At 55.5% G+C, this 10,493-nt stretch overlaps 2 protein-coding genes across 16 annotated transcripts in view; both read left to right on the top strand.

The window, feature by feature from the left end:
• The window catches only part of SLC45A3 (solute carrier family 45 member 3), a 36,552-nt gene extending 36,196 nt beyond the window's left edge, over positions 1–356 (top strand). For all 13 annotated transcript variants that reach the window (XR_012584370.1, XR_012584369.1, XM_074564417.1 and 10 more), the window contains one exon: positions 2–356. Coding sequence is in view for 11 of the 13 variants with exons in the window: in XM_074564417.1 (XP_074420518.1) it covers positions 2–168 (167 nt within the window). In the remaining 2 variants the exon portion in view is untranslated. The remainder of the gene's footprint in view (position 1) is intronic.
• A 488-nt stretch (positions 357–844) lies between these two features.
• On the top strand, positions 845–9,965 carry LOC141733734 (Krueppel-like factor 15). Of its 3 annotated transcripts, XM_074564520.1 has the most exons (4): positions 845–991; positions 1,480–2,431; positions 5,162–6,194; positions 8,850–9,965. In XM_074564520.1, the coding sequence occupies exons 3-4, from the start codon at positions 5,269–5,271 to the stop codon at positions 9,025–9,027; spliced, it is 1,104 nt and encodes a 367-aa protein (XP_074420621.1). In that variant the 5' UTR covers positions 845–991; positions 1,480–2,431; positions 5,162–5,268; the 3' UTR covers positions 9,028–9,965. The 3 variants fall into 3 exon arrangements, with proteins under 3 accessions (XP_074420621.1, XP_074420623.1, XP_074420622.1); XM_074564522.1 differs by lacking the exons at positions 845–991; positions 1,480–2,431 and adding an exon at positions 3,054–3,220; XM_074564521.1 differs by lacking the exons at positions 845–991; positions 1,480–2,431 and having other exon boundaries at positions 4,797–6,194.
• Positions 9,966–10,493: the final 528 nt, after the last annotated feature.

Genomic DNA, 10,493 nt, shown 5'->3' with positions numbered 1-10,493 from the left:
GGACTTACAGCTATGGGTACAAGCCGGGGTCACTGTCAGCGTTCCCGTGTCAGGCAGTGGGTGCACTTGTGCTTTCTTCTCCCGGGTGGAGCACGCTGTGCCTCGCCTTCCCTTCCGAGTGCCAGGGGTGCTGAGGTGGGGCGCAGGGAGAATGTCTTGGTAACGTGAGGCTCCTGAATCTCCGGCTTAGGGAAGGAAGGATGTGTGGATGCTGTTTTTTCTTTGGAGATCACGTACTGTCTGCGAGATGTTCATGTTTTATTTATTCGGTAGAGTAAATATTTTGTATACGGTCTAAGAGGAAGGCTATTATAAATTTTTATGAAAAGGAGGAAATAAAAGGTGTTTAAACGGGACGATTGTGTGTGTGTGTCGCTGACGGACGGACGGACGGAGCGGGGTGGCGCCGACGGCCGCTGGGGGGCGCCGTGGCGGTGAAGGGCGGGGCAGTGGGCGGGGTCGGAGGGGCGGGGTCGGGGCGGGGCGAAGGGAAGCCCCGCCCTCTGCGGACACAGCGGGGTCTGGGCCCCGATCCCACCTCCGGGCCGAGCCCCGGGGCTGCACCTTCCCCAGGCCAAACCCCCGATCCGCCGGTGAGACCCCCGAGCGCAGGGCGCTCCCGCCGAGCACCCCCCGGGGAAGGGGCCGGCTCCGCTCCCTCCCCCTTCCTCCGCCGAGCGGGCGGACGAGGCGGTGCGGAGCCGCCTGCCGTTCCCCGTGACTCGCTGCAGCGTGTTGGCGGCGGGTCCCCGGCGTGAACATCCCGCTCGCTCCGCTAGGTGCTGTACAAACCCAGGGGAAGAACTGCTCCCTGTTGCCGTCGCCAGTCGTTGTGTGGCACGGTGTAAATCAAAGCCATTTGTGTTTGAACCCTGCAGTATCGCAGTAGGTAGTGCCTGAGGATTCTGAGGAGTGAAGACCTTCCCGGTCCCTGCAAGGAATTTAAGTATTATCAGCACGTACATTAAAGACTGTGTTGCTGAGACATGGGGTAAGTGACACCTAGAGGTACAGCAGCGAGTCAGGGGAATAGCTGCGGGCGGCCCTTTCCAAATAGCCATGCACCTTCATCATTGGGGTTTTTTTATTTCGATTGGTTTTTTGGGGGGTCTTTCGTTTTGTTGTTTTTTTTTTTTTTTTTTTTTTCCAAATCTGAAGCCTTGCTCTGGTCCAGGAGTTCTTGTTCAGGCTCAAATCTCATGCTTCTTACCAAGCAGAGAAAGAAACTCTGCACTCACTTCCTTGGGTTTGTGGGGCTCGCTGTGGTGGGCAAGAGAAACTCCCTTTTCCTAGATGGGCACTTCTTGCCCCAAAGTTGTTCTTCTGCTTAAATATTTAACCCCAAACCACTGTCACCATCAAACCCTACAAGAGGTTTGAGAGCGCCAAGGTAAACACAGTTCCTCTCTCTGTGTGTTTGCTCTGTGCATGGGCAGCACGCTGTCATTTTCGTTACTCTCATGCTTTTTTCTGTCGCAGGGTGTGTGGCTCCTGTCACGCCATAAGGAACACCCGGCATTTCGGAGTGACCCTGTGAGCCCGGAAAGCCACTGCTGCTGGCAGAGGATTGCTGGCAGGCGGCCTGCGAACCTGCTGCTCTGCGTGGTCCGGTGGGGCTCAGCCGACAGTCAGAGAATCCCCGAATCCCAGGCTGGAAGGGACCTCAAGGATCATCTGGTCCAGCCTTTCTTGGCAAAAGCGCAGTCTAGGCAAGATGGCCCAGCACCCTGTCCAGCGGAATCTTCAAAGTGACCAGTGATGGGGAATCCACCACTTCCCCGGGGAGATTATTCCAGTGGCGGATTGTTCTCATTGTGAAAAACTTTCCTCCGTCAAAGGCAGCCCCAAGGCCATTCTCAACTCGGCCTTGCACGGGCTCCAGCCCAAACTGTTCTATGACTCCCTCAGGAAGCCACAAGGTGCCTGTAAAGCCAGGACGAGGACAGAAGACCCCATGCACCTCCCTATCACAGCAGCAGCATCTGAACACCATGACACTGCCAAAACTGTTCCTCCTGAAATGAAAGCCTGTATCCAAATGGATGCCGGCAGCAACCGTTACTGCTGCTACCTGCTCGGACTCGACTTTTTTCCCCTGAAATGCTGGAGAAACTGGACGGTTTCCAGCGCAAATGAACAAGGAGAGGAGACGATGGCAAGCGGCGGCAGGGTCCGAGGCATCTCCTCGAGGACCGGCTCCAGCAGTCGGACGAGGCGGCGGACCCGGGACAGCCCCAACCCCGGGCGGCCCGGGGGGGGTGTTTCATTGGCTGGGGGGGCGTTTCGGGGCCGGGCAGCTGCCGTGCGGGGCCGTGCCGGGCACCGGCCGCCAACGGGGCCGGCGGCCGGAGCCGAGCCCCCGGCGGGGCGGGGCGGGGCGGGAGCCGCCCCCGCGCCGCGGAGCCGCCGTGCCAGCATGGACCGGAGCCGGGTAAGGGGGTGCCGGGGGAGGGACGCGCTCCGCGGAGCTGCCCGCACCCGCGGAGGGGCGGCTCGGCGGGGACAAGGGCGGCGGGGTGGGGGGGGTGGTGGTGGGGTTTTTTTCCTCCCCCCGCGGACGAAGCAGGTCACCGGGTCAGGGTCGGGTCTCCTCGACCCCGGGGGGTTTCCAGCCTGCTCCTGGCTCCGTGCCCCGCCGTGGGGTTTGGGGACAGCCGTGGGGACAGACTTCAGCTGTGGGGACAGACTTTGCCCACGCTCGGTTGTCCTTGGTGGGTCAGCGTGTGGGGCATCCCCCTGTCACTGAGGGATCAGCTGCACGTGGGGCTGGCTCTAAGTGTTCGACTAATTTAGCGTGTTGGAGTTGTCCTGAAAGTCCAGGTTTTGCACGGACACAGTGAGTGTCAGTCCCGGCTCTGAAGAAGTTACAGGTGTTTGTTCGTGGTGTTTGGTCACGAGAGGAGAGTCGTAACCCTCGGCTGAGTTCCCGGCTCTTGCTTGTTGGCTGACCTTGGGCAAATTGCTTTTTCTCTATGTGCTCCAGCTGCACATCTGCTGATTTCATACAGCAATTGAGTGCTCCTAGGGATTTGAAAAACTATAGGAATGGAAATGCAAAGTGAAGCTTGAAAACGACGTTGACCTTGTCTTGCAGTATGCTTCACCGAAGGCCAAAGTCAGGTCTCCATTTTCTTGCAGTCGCTACTCTGGGCTGACGACACTGTTGACGTGTAATTTGCAAAAATGCCTTGGACTGGGAAGGCGCTGACACCTGTGACAGGTATCTACAGAGTCTGTTAGTAATGGAGCATGCCACCAGGTCCCACATTTCCCCTTAGCACCGCTCTGCAAGGTAGGACGTTACTATTGCCCCCACTCAGATGGGACACTGATGAGGAGAGCAATCCAGCAAGTACCCCGAGGCTGCATGAGAAGGCTGCAGCAGAGCAGGAGACCCTGCTCAGATCTCCTTAGTCCCAAGCCAGCATCTTAACCACCAGACCTTCCTGCCCTCTGGTTGTGCTTTTCTTCCTGTTGTCAGGTCAACAAAACTGTTCACGCTGAATTTGCAAGATATGTACTCAGCTCCAGAGCTGAGGAGTTTATAGTTTAATTCGGTTGTCCTGGGGGCATACTGGAGGGATGGAGACTTCCCGAGCTGCTCTGCAAGGAGACCTTGTTGGAAAATCAGGTTTTAAGCCTTTCTGGAAGAGGTAAACAGCAGTGTTTGGTAGCCAGAGGGGGAAGGCTCTTCTAGCCTCTGAAGCTTGCAGAAAGAGGTGAGAGTCAGAGAAGCAGAGATCAGAAAGAGATCATAAAACTGGTGTGGAGGAAGGAGTGAAATTGGGTGCTGCCTTGAAGGCGATGGTTCACGAATTTGTGTTGTGGTGAAAACTTGAAGCCTGAAGGTTGAGGTTGGCCCAAACACCTTTCTTACCTCACGTGTGCGCAGCGATGGCCTCTGCTCATCGTGACTTGTTGGTGCAGAGTTGTGCTGGAGACAGACTGTGGGCAGCGCTGCAAATGGCCCCCAGCAACGTGACATCTTCCTCTTAGCAGATTTTGAACGATGTGGGGATTATTTCTTCTTAAGGAGAAGAGCCTTTATATCACATCCAAACTGCTTCTCAAAAATCCCCTTTCCCAGCTCTCGGGACCCTGAGGAGCACTGATAACAAGGACTGGCTTGACTGGTTTGTAGCTCTACAAATCTCATGGACTCAGTGACTTACTCTGGAAAAGGTTCATAAGAGACTTTGGCACAGGTTTTCTTTCTCTTGGAAGCTCACTTTCTGCATTGAAGGTGAAAAGTAAGAAGATCCTGCCTTCTCGGGTGGTTCGGGTGTTGCAGGAGCAGGATGCATCCCCCTGGCTGTCCTCTGGCAGGGGCAGGGATGGCGTGTGGCTGCTCCGGCACTGGGCTCCCAGCAGGGCCTGTGGCTTCCATGTGCTGAATCCTGGGAGACCAGCCGCCTTCTGGAGACCACACAGGTCTAACCCGGAGATGTTGTGATCTTTCTCACCTGTTTGAAACGCGGTGTTTGTGTCCTCGAGGGCCCCGTGAGCTGACCCCAGACAGTCTGTCTGCGATGCTCTCTGGAGGTGGGACTGGGCTGGGGCAGACCTGCCTGAACTGGCTTTAAACGCGCTCGTTCAGGCGCCGATCACCAGCGGAACCGCAGCGGCGTGGCCACTGGTGAGGGCTCACAGGGGCCCCAAGCAGTTTGGCAGCAGGCGCTCTCAGAGCTGCCTTGTTATCTGTTCCCAAAGCAGTTAGCTTTAATCCAGCCGTCACGGGTCTGCACCAGGTTGCGGTTGTACCAACATTGGCAGTGTGGAGAAACCAGGACCCTCTCCTGGATCTCAGTTAACTCCTAGTTGTAAGCCGCAAGTCGTCCTCTCTGCCGTCTAGCAGCACATACCTGCCCTCTGGCGTAGGTGGAAGAGGGATGAAGTGTTTCATTGTGTATTTTTACCTTAATAAACTCCCCGGAGAAGTTTGCTTCTGGGGGGAATCTAGCTCTTTACAGCCTGTTGGTGTCCTGCATAGGAAAACAGTTAGCATGTGTTTTTGGAGCAACAGACTCTTTAAAAACAAAGGCCACTGACTAGTTTTGATGTTTTCTTTCTAATGCACAATCCATTTTATTCAAAGGTTGAGGTTTTCTTGTTTATTCTTAAAAAATAATTTGGAAATAACCTTGGTGGTGTTCCCTTGCAGATGAACGAAGACTTCCCCAGCCTCAGGAGCCCCAGCTGAGCTCTTACAGAGGTTTCTGATCCCGTCGAGCCAAGAGCTTTGTCTGGGGAGAGGACGTGAGTCAACAAATGGTCTCTGTGAGTTGCCACGAGCTGCTGCCCTCCTTGACCAGCTCTTCCCTGCTCGAGAGCTCTGCCAGTGCCTTGCAACGCAGCATGCCGCCATCCCTTCCGCGGGGGCACAGCAGCGAGAGGGTGTCCGGCCACCCAGAAGGCTCTGGCCATCTCCTCACAGGCAGCACCAACCACCCTGAAGGCACCTCGTTCCCCCTGCCTGGTGCAAAGGGGGAAGACACAAAACCCCAATTCGCTGTCTGCGAGGCTCACCTCAGGCTGCCCGACTTCTGCAGCAGCCTCTCCCAGGACTTCATTCCCACCCTGGAGGAGATTGAGGAGTTCCTAAGGGAGAAGGCCGAGTTCCTCAAAGACGAAGCAAGCGAGCTTCACCCAGCTGGAGAGAAAGTCGAGATCAAATCTGAGATCAGCTTAGGTAGCGCTGGGGGACAGCCTGTCTCCAGTGTGGTTCAAGAAGATGTCTCACACGCTGCGCAGCCTGGAGGGACAACTGGTGGTAGTGACCAGGCAGTAGCTGCTGGGAGCATTCCTGTTGTCCTCCAAATCCAGCCTCTCCAGATGGACAGTGGCAGCCCGCTAGCACAGAGTGCTACGGGTGGCGTCAGGGTGGCCCAGCTGGTTATCAGCGTGCAGGGCCAAAACCTGTCCCTTCTCCCTCAGGTCCAGCCTTCTGTCACCGTCATGGACCAAAAATATGTCAAAATTGCCCCCCTGCCGGTCGCCACGAGGCCAGGGGACGTGCAAGAGGTGGAGGCAACCCCCAAGTATCAGAAAGCCCCCCCTTCCCTGGTCCGCATCCATAAGTGCTCGCATCCGGGCTGCGGCAAGATGTACACCAAGAGTTCCCACCTCAAGGCTCACTTTCGTCGGCACACCGGCGAGAAGCCCTACACTTGTGCTTGGCCCAACTGTGGCTGGCGGTAAGTGGGAGCCGCGGGGCGAGTGGGTGTCCCCGCCGAAAGCCTGCCGTCACTTGCCAAGATGCAGGAGAGCTCTTGGCTAGTGAAAATCCAGGATAAAATCACAAGTTTTCTCTCCTGAGTGCATTATAGGTGAGACCTGGAAGGAGGCCTGGAGGAGTAAAGTTTTTTGAGGGTTTTAGGTAGTTTTCACTCAGTCCAAAAGTGCCGAAAACCCCCAGCTGGGGAAGCGTAGCTGCCACTCTCCCAAACCCCCCAAATCGCCCTTGAGCTGGATGCCTAAACACCCTCTGTCAATGCAGCTTTTCCAAGTGATGGTGTAATTTTGCAAGCTTTCCCTGTCTGGTTCGGGACAATTTCTGCAGTTGGGGCCACAAAAATGGCTTTTTCCATTAATATTTGTCCCAGGAAATAGGAGTCCCACCGCTTCCTCAGGAGCCAGCGCATTGTTCAGTGTTTGTTTAGCAACCCTTTGCTTTCTCTTGCTGTTTGCCTGCCCTGGCTGCTTGTATCGCTCAGACACCCATGGGCCTGTAGCATATCTCCATGGTGCGTTTGCTCTGCATATGATGGTGGTTATAATTTTCTCGCATCTGCGTTCCCTAAATTAACACTGCTTATTAATCCTGCTGCACTTCTCTGATTATTTTTCGGCTGTGGTGTTCTCTTCCTGGTCCCACGTACCTGTCCCTGGGGGCAGGATGCTCAGTGCAGCCTTTGGCAAGAAGGGCTGATAGTCCTCAGGTCTTGCGTAGCACTTTTCATCAGCCGATCTCAAAGCATATCACAAAGAAAACTGGTGCTGGCAGCACTGAGCTTTCCTGGTTTCTTATGCAATGCTTTGGCAGACACTTGCTGCCTTGGTTCCCTGGATGGTGTGTTATGGCTTCTGGCTCGGGGCGGTGAAACTCCGGAAGGTATGAGACTAGATCTGAATTTTGGGAGTCTCTCTTGCCAAGCTGCTGGCCCTTTGCTGTCAGCAATTGTCCCTCCGTTTCACCTGTACCCGCAGTACATATTTAGAGACATCAGCCCCTTTTCCAGTACTGCTGAACCCCCCTGCACCTGATGCTCAGAGCCTGGGGACTGAGGAGGGGGACAACGGCAACAACACGAGCATCACTTCTCCCTCTGGGAAGGAGGAAAGGGATGGTGGTAGCATCCTGCAGGCTGTCTGCCGAGATGCTGTGCTCTGCTTCGCTTGCTGCCCTGCCCTCCCCTCAGGGGAGCAGTTATCTCGTCAAGTGATGTCCTCAGCTGCGGCTGGGGTTCTGTCAATATATCTGTCATTTCTCCTGGCCCTGTTTTCCATGAGGAGCTGAGACCTTGGAACTCGCTTCTCACAATAAAGCTGGAAAAGAAGTCAGTGGTTTGCATGGAAGACCTGAGGATGGCCTTGGGACGCATTTTGTTTTCGCAGAGCCTTTTGTGAGCAGCCGCAGTATTTACCATACCAGGTGTGAGCTTGAAATCCTATCGCTGGGAGTCTGGGGTTACATCTGAAGCTCCTTGCTTTGTGCTTCTTTGCGTGGGCATGTTTCAGCCAGATGGAAAAACCCTTCTGTCCTAATACTCCTGCCATCTGTGTTGGCTCCTTAGAGGCAGAACAGGAGTAAAGCCTGTCCAGTCCTCTCCAGCACTCCCCTCACACTGGGCCATGCAAGATATGCTGAAGTCCCACCACCTCCCGGGCCTCGCTGAGACCTCTGAGGTGGCGTAAAACTGCTGGGGACCAACTTGCCGCAGGTGCCCCCAGGTCTGGATCTGTGTGTGCCAGGTGGAAGAAAGGGTACGGAGGAGTTAAATGGGGACAGGCATGTGGTTAAAGGGACTTTCCAGGCTGTTCAGCTGATCTGCTCCAGGTGTGGGAATTACACAGGCACAGTCTGAACGCTGGGTATTCCCGTGGTCCTGGCTACTGCAGCCTCAGAACAGCAGTCAACTTGCTGCGGCGTGGAATCCTCTGCTGCTGTGCTCCGGGCTGGGTGCGTTTGCTTTTCCTCCCTTGTGCTCGGTATTTAAACCAGCTCACAGGTGCTTCTCTCTCCCCTGCTCCCAGTCCAGCCCAGGCTGGCAGTGGAAACTCCTGCCATTCTGAGAAACAAGGGGATGCTCCGAGTTTGCCGGGAGAACCCGTGCTCTCAGGAAGAACAAGCCTTCTCTCAACCACGATGCTCTTGGCTGGATGTGGGAGCGATAGTAAAGCCTTTTCACCCAGGCTCGTGAACAGTGTCCTTTAGCCACTGCCAGCCTGGGCTGGTGCCCCAAAAAGCAATTTATCCCAGCACCCGGCCTCGGGGCTGTCAGGTCCCAAAAGGTTTCAGCAATGCTGAAACAAATGAAGGAAGTAGGTGGACAGTGTCCTTTAAGAGCAGTGGAAAGAAATTAAGATCTCAATGGGTGAATTCTCTTCCTCTTTCCTATCTCTAAATCACCCCGTGGAGGGGTTTATTTCTGTCCATTCTTCCATCAGCAGCCTGGGGTACCCGTGCCTCGCTGGTAGGTTGGATGGAGCAGAGCAGAAGTGACCTGTCTGGGTCACCCCAAGAGGCCGTGGCAGAGACAGACCTCAGCCTCCTTCGTGCTGCGGTCCTCGTGTTCCCTGCCCCGTCCAGCAGCGGAGGCTGGATCCACCATGCTTCCCTTCTCCTGCAGGTTCTCCCGGTCGGATGAGCTCTCCCGTCACAAGCGCTCCCACTCCGGTGTCAAGCCGTACCAGTGTGCCGCCTGCGAGAAGAAGTTTGCCCGCAGTGACCATTTAGCCAAACACGTGAAGATCCACCGGGGCCAGCCGTACAGCCAGCGGACGCTGCAGGGCGGCAGCAGGAGTTAGGTTCTTGCTGCTCATCCTGGCGAGGCTGCGTCCAGGAAGCCCCGAACCCAGGCGAACAATGCAAAAACCTCTACACTAACGAAGAGGGGGAAAGGACTCTCTTTAACAAATTGTAGGAGATCCACTACCTCTGTTCAGGGATGACATATATTCATGGCCCGTTTCTGGTACTATTGTCCCTCTCTTTAAATACACGTGATGGAAACTCAAGTTAATTCAGGGTGAGCGTGTGTGTAGGGACGTGGGGCCAGGGCAGAGGACAGCTTTACAGGATCCCTTTGCGCAGCTTGTGGGTGTCACCTGCCTGCTGCGGTGTGACAGGCAAGAACTGGCCCACAGCTCTCCATCCCTGCCGTGGGGCACCCCCTGGGCTGCTGCGGCTGTGAGTCACGTCGGCATCCCGGGGCTCTGGGTGTCAGCAGCATTTCGGAGGCAGCTGGAGAGGATTTGTGCTGGCTGGACCCACTCGGAAACCCAGGGGCATCCAGGCAGAGCCGTGTTTGTGTGCTGTGCAGCGGCTGCGAGGGCTCAACGGGACATTGGGGACGGCTTTTCTGGTGTGGCTGAGACGGTGGTTGTGTTGTCTCAACCTCTGCTTTTCTGCGTTGGTGGCTTTTCACCTGACTGACACGGGGCACGTCGGCGTCCTTGGGGAGCGTGACGTTACAGCTACGGTTTGAGGGGGGTGGGAGATGCGTCTGTTCAGCTTGCTCAATGGTGCGTGTCGAAAGGGCATCAGGAGAAATGTAAGCAGCACCAGCAAAGTCCTTTTTTACATGCTGGCATGAAAGAGCTTTGGTATGGAGCGACACGGGTGCGTACGGACCCGGAGAAGAGCTGTACGCTCCGGTCAGAGGGAGCAGTGCAGCTCACAGGTTGCTGACGTCCTTTTTGTATTTGACTTCTGGTTAATTAAAGGCCAACTCCTTGCGACTGTGCCAACTTCCCGAGCTTTTGCAAACATCTGGGAGGGAATTAGGTGCTTGCACAAACAAAGAATAAGCGTCAGGAGTTTGAGCTAGGCAGTGTGCCCTTTCTATGTGGCTTTGCCAGCACGTCTCAAGCTGATATTTAGCGCCTGGAGGCTCTTCTCAACTCGGGTGTGCTCGTGCCATTTCTGTTACCCCAACGCTCTTCCACTTGTCTCAAGCTGCCCTTGAGCTGGCTTTAGTGAGGAATGTTGGGTTGTACCCAAAATAAGGAGAGGGAAATGAGCTAAATTCTTTTCCCTGCCCTGTGGAGCGCACGTTCATACAGCAGAGAGGTTGTTCTCCGGTCCCCCCAGCCCTTTTAGAGTGATGACTCTGGGGGAGGGAAAAGCCAGCCTGGTGGGGATGGATATGGTGTCCTGCTCTAAGGGCTGGTACAAGCATCTCTGGACGAGACACCAAACTTCTGTGCTAGAAACACAAGCCATAGACCAATCCATGCCAGTGACAGCATTGTGTGGCTGGAGGTGTTTGCTG

This window comes from Larus michahellis, chromosome 21 (assembly GCF_964199755.1).
Source record: "Larus michahellis chromosome 21, bLarMic1.1, whole genome shotgun sequence".
Classification (NCBI taxonomy): Eukaryota; Metazoa; Chordata; class Aves; order Charadriiformes; family Laridae; genus Larus; species Larus michahellis.
This window is presented reverse-complemented; position numbering and strand designations above follow the sequence as displayed.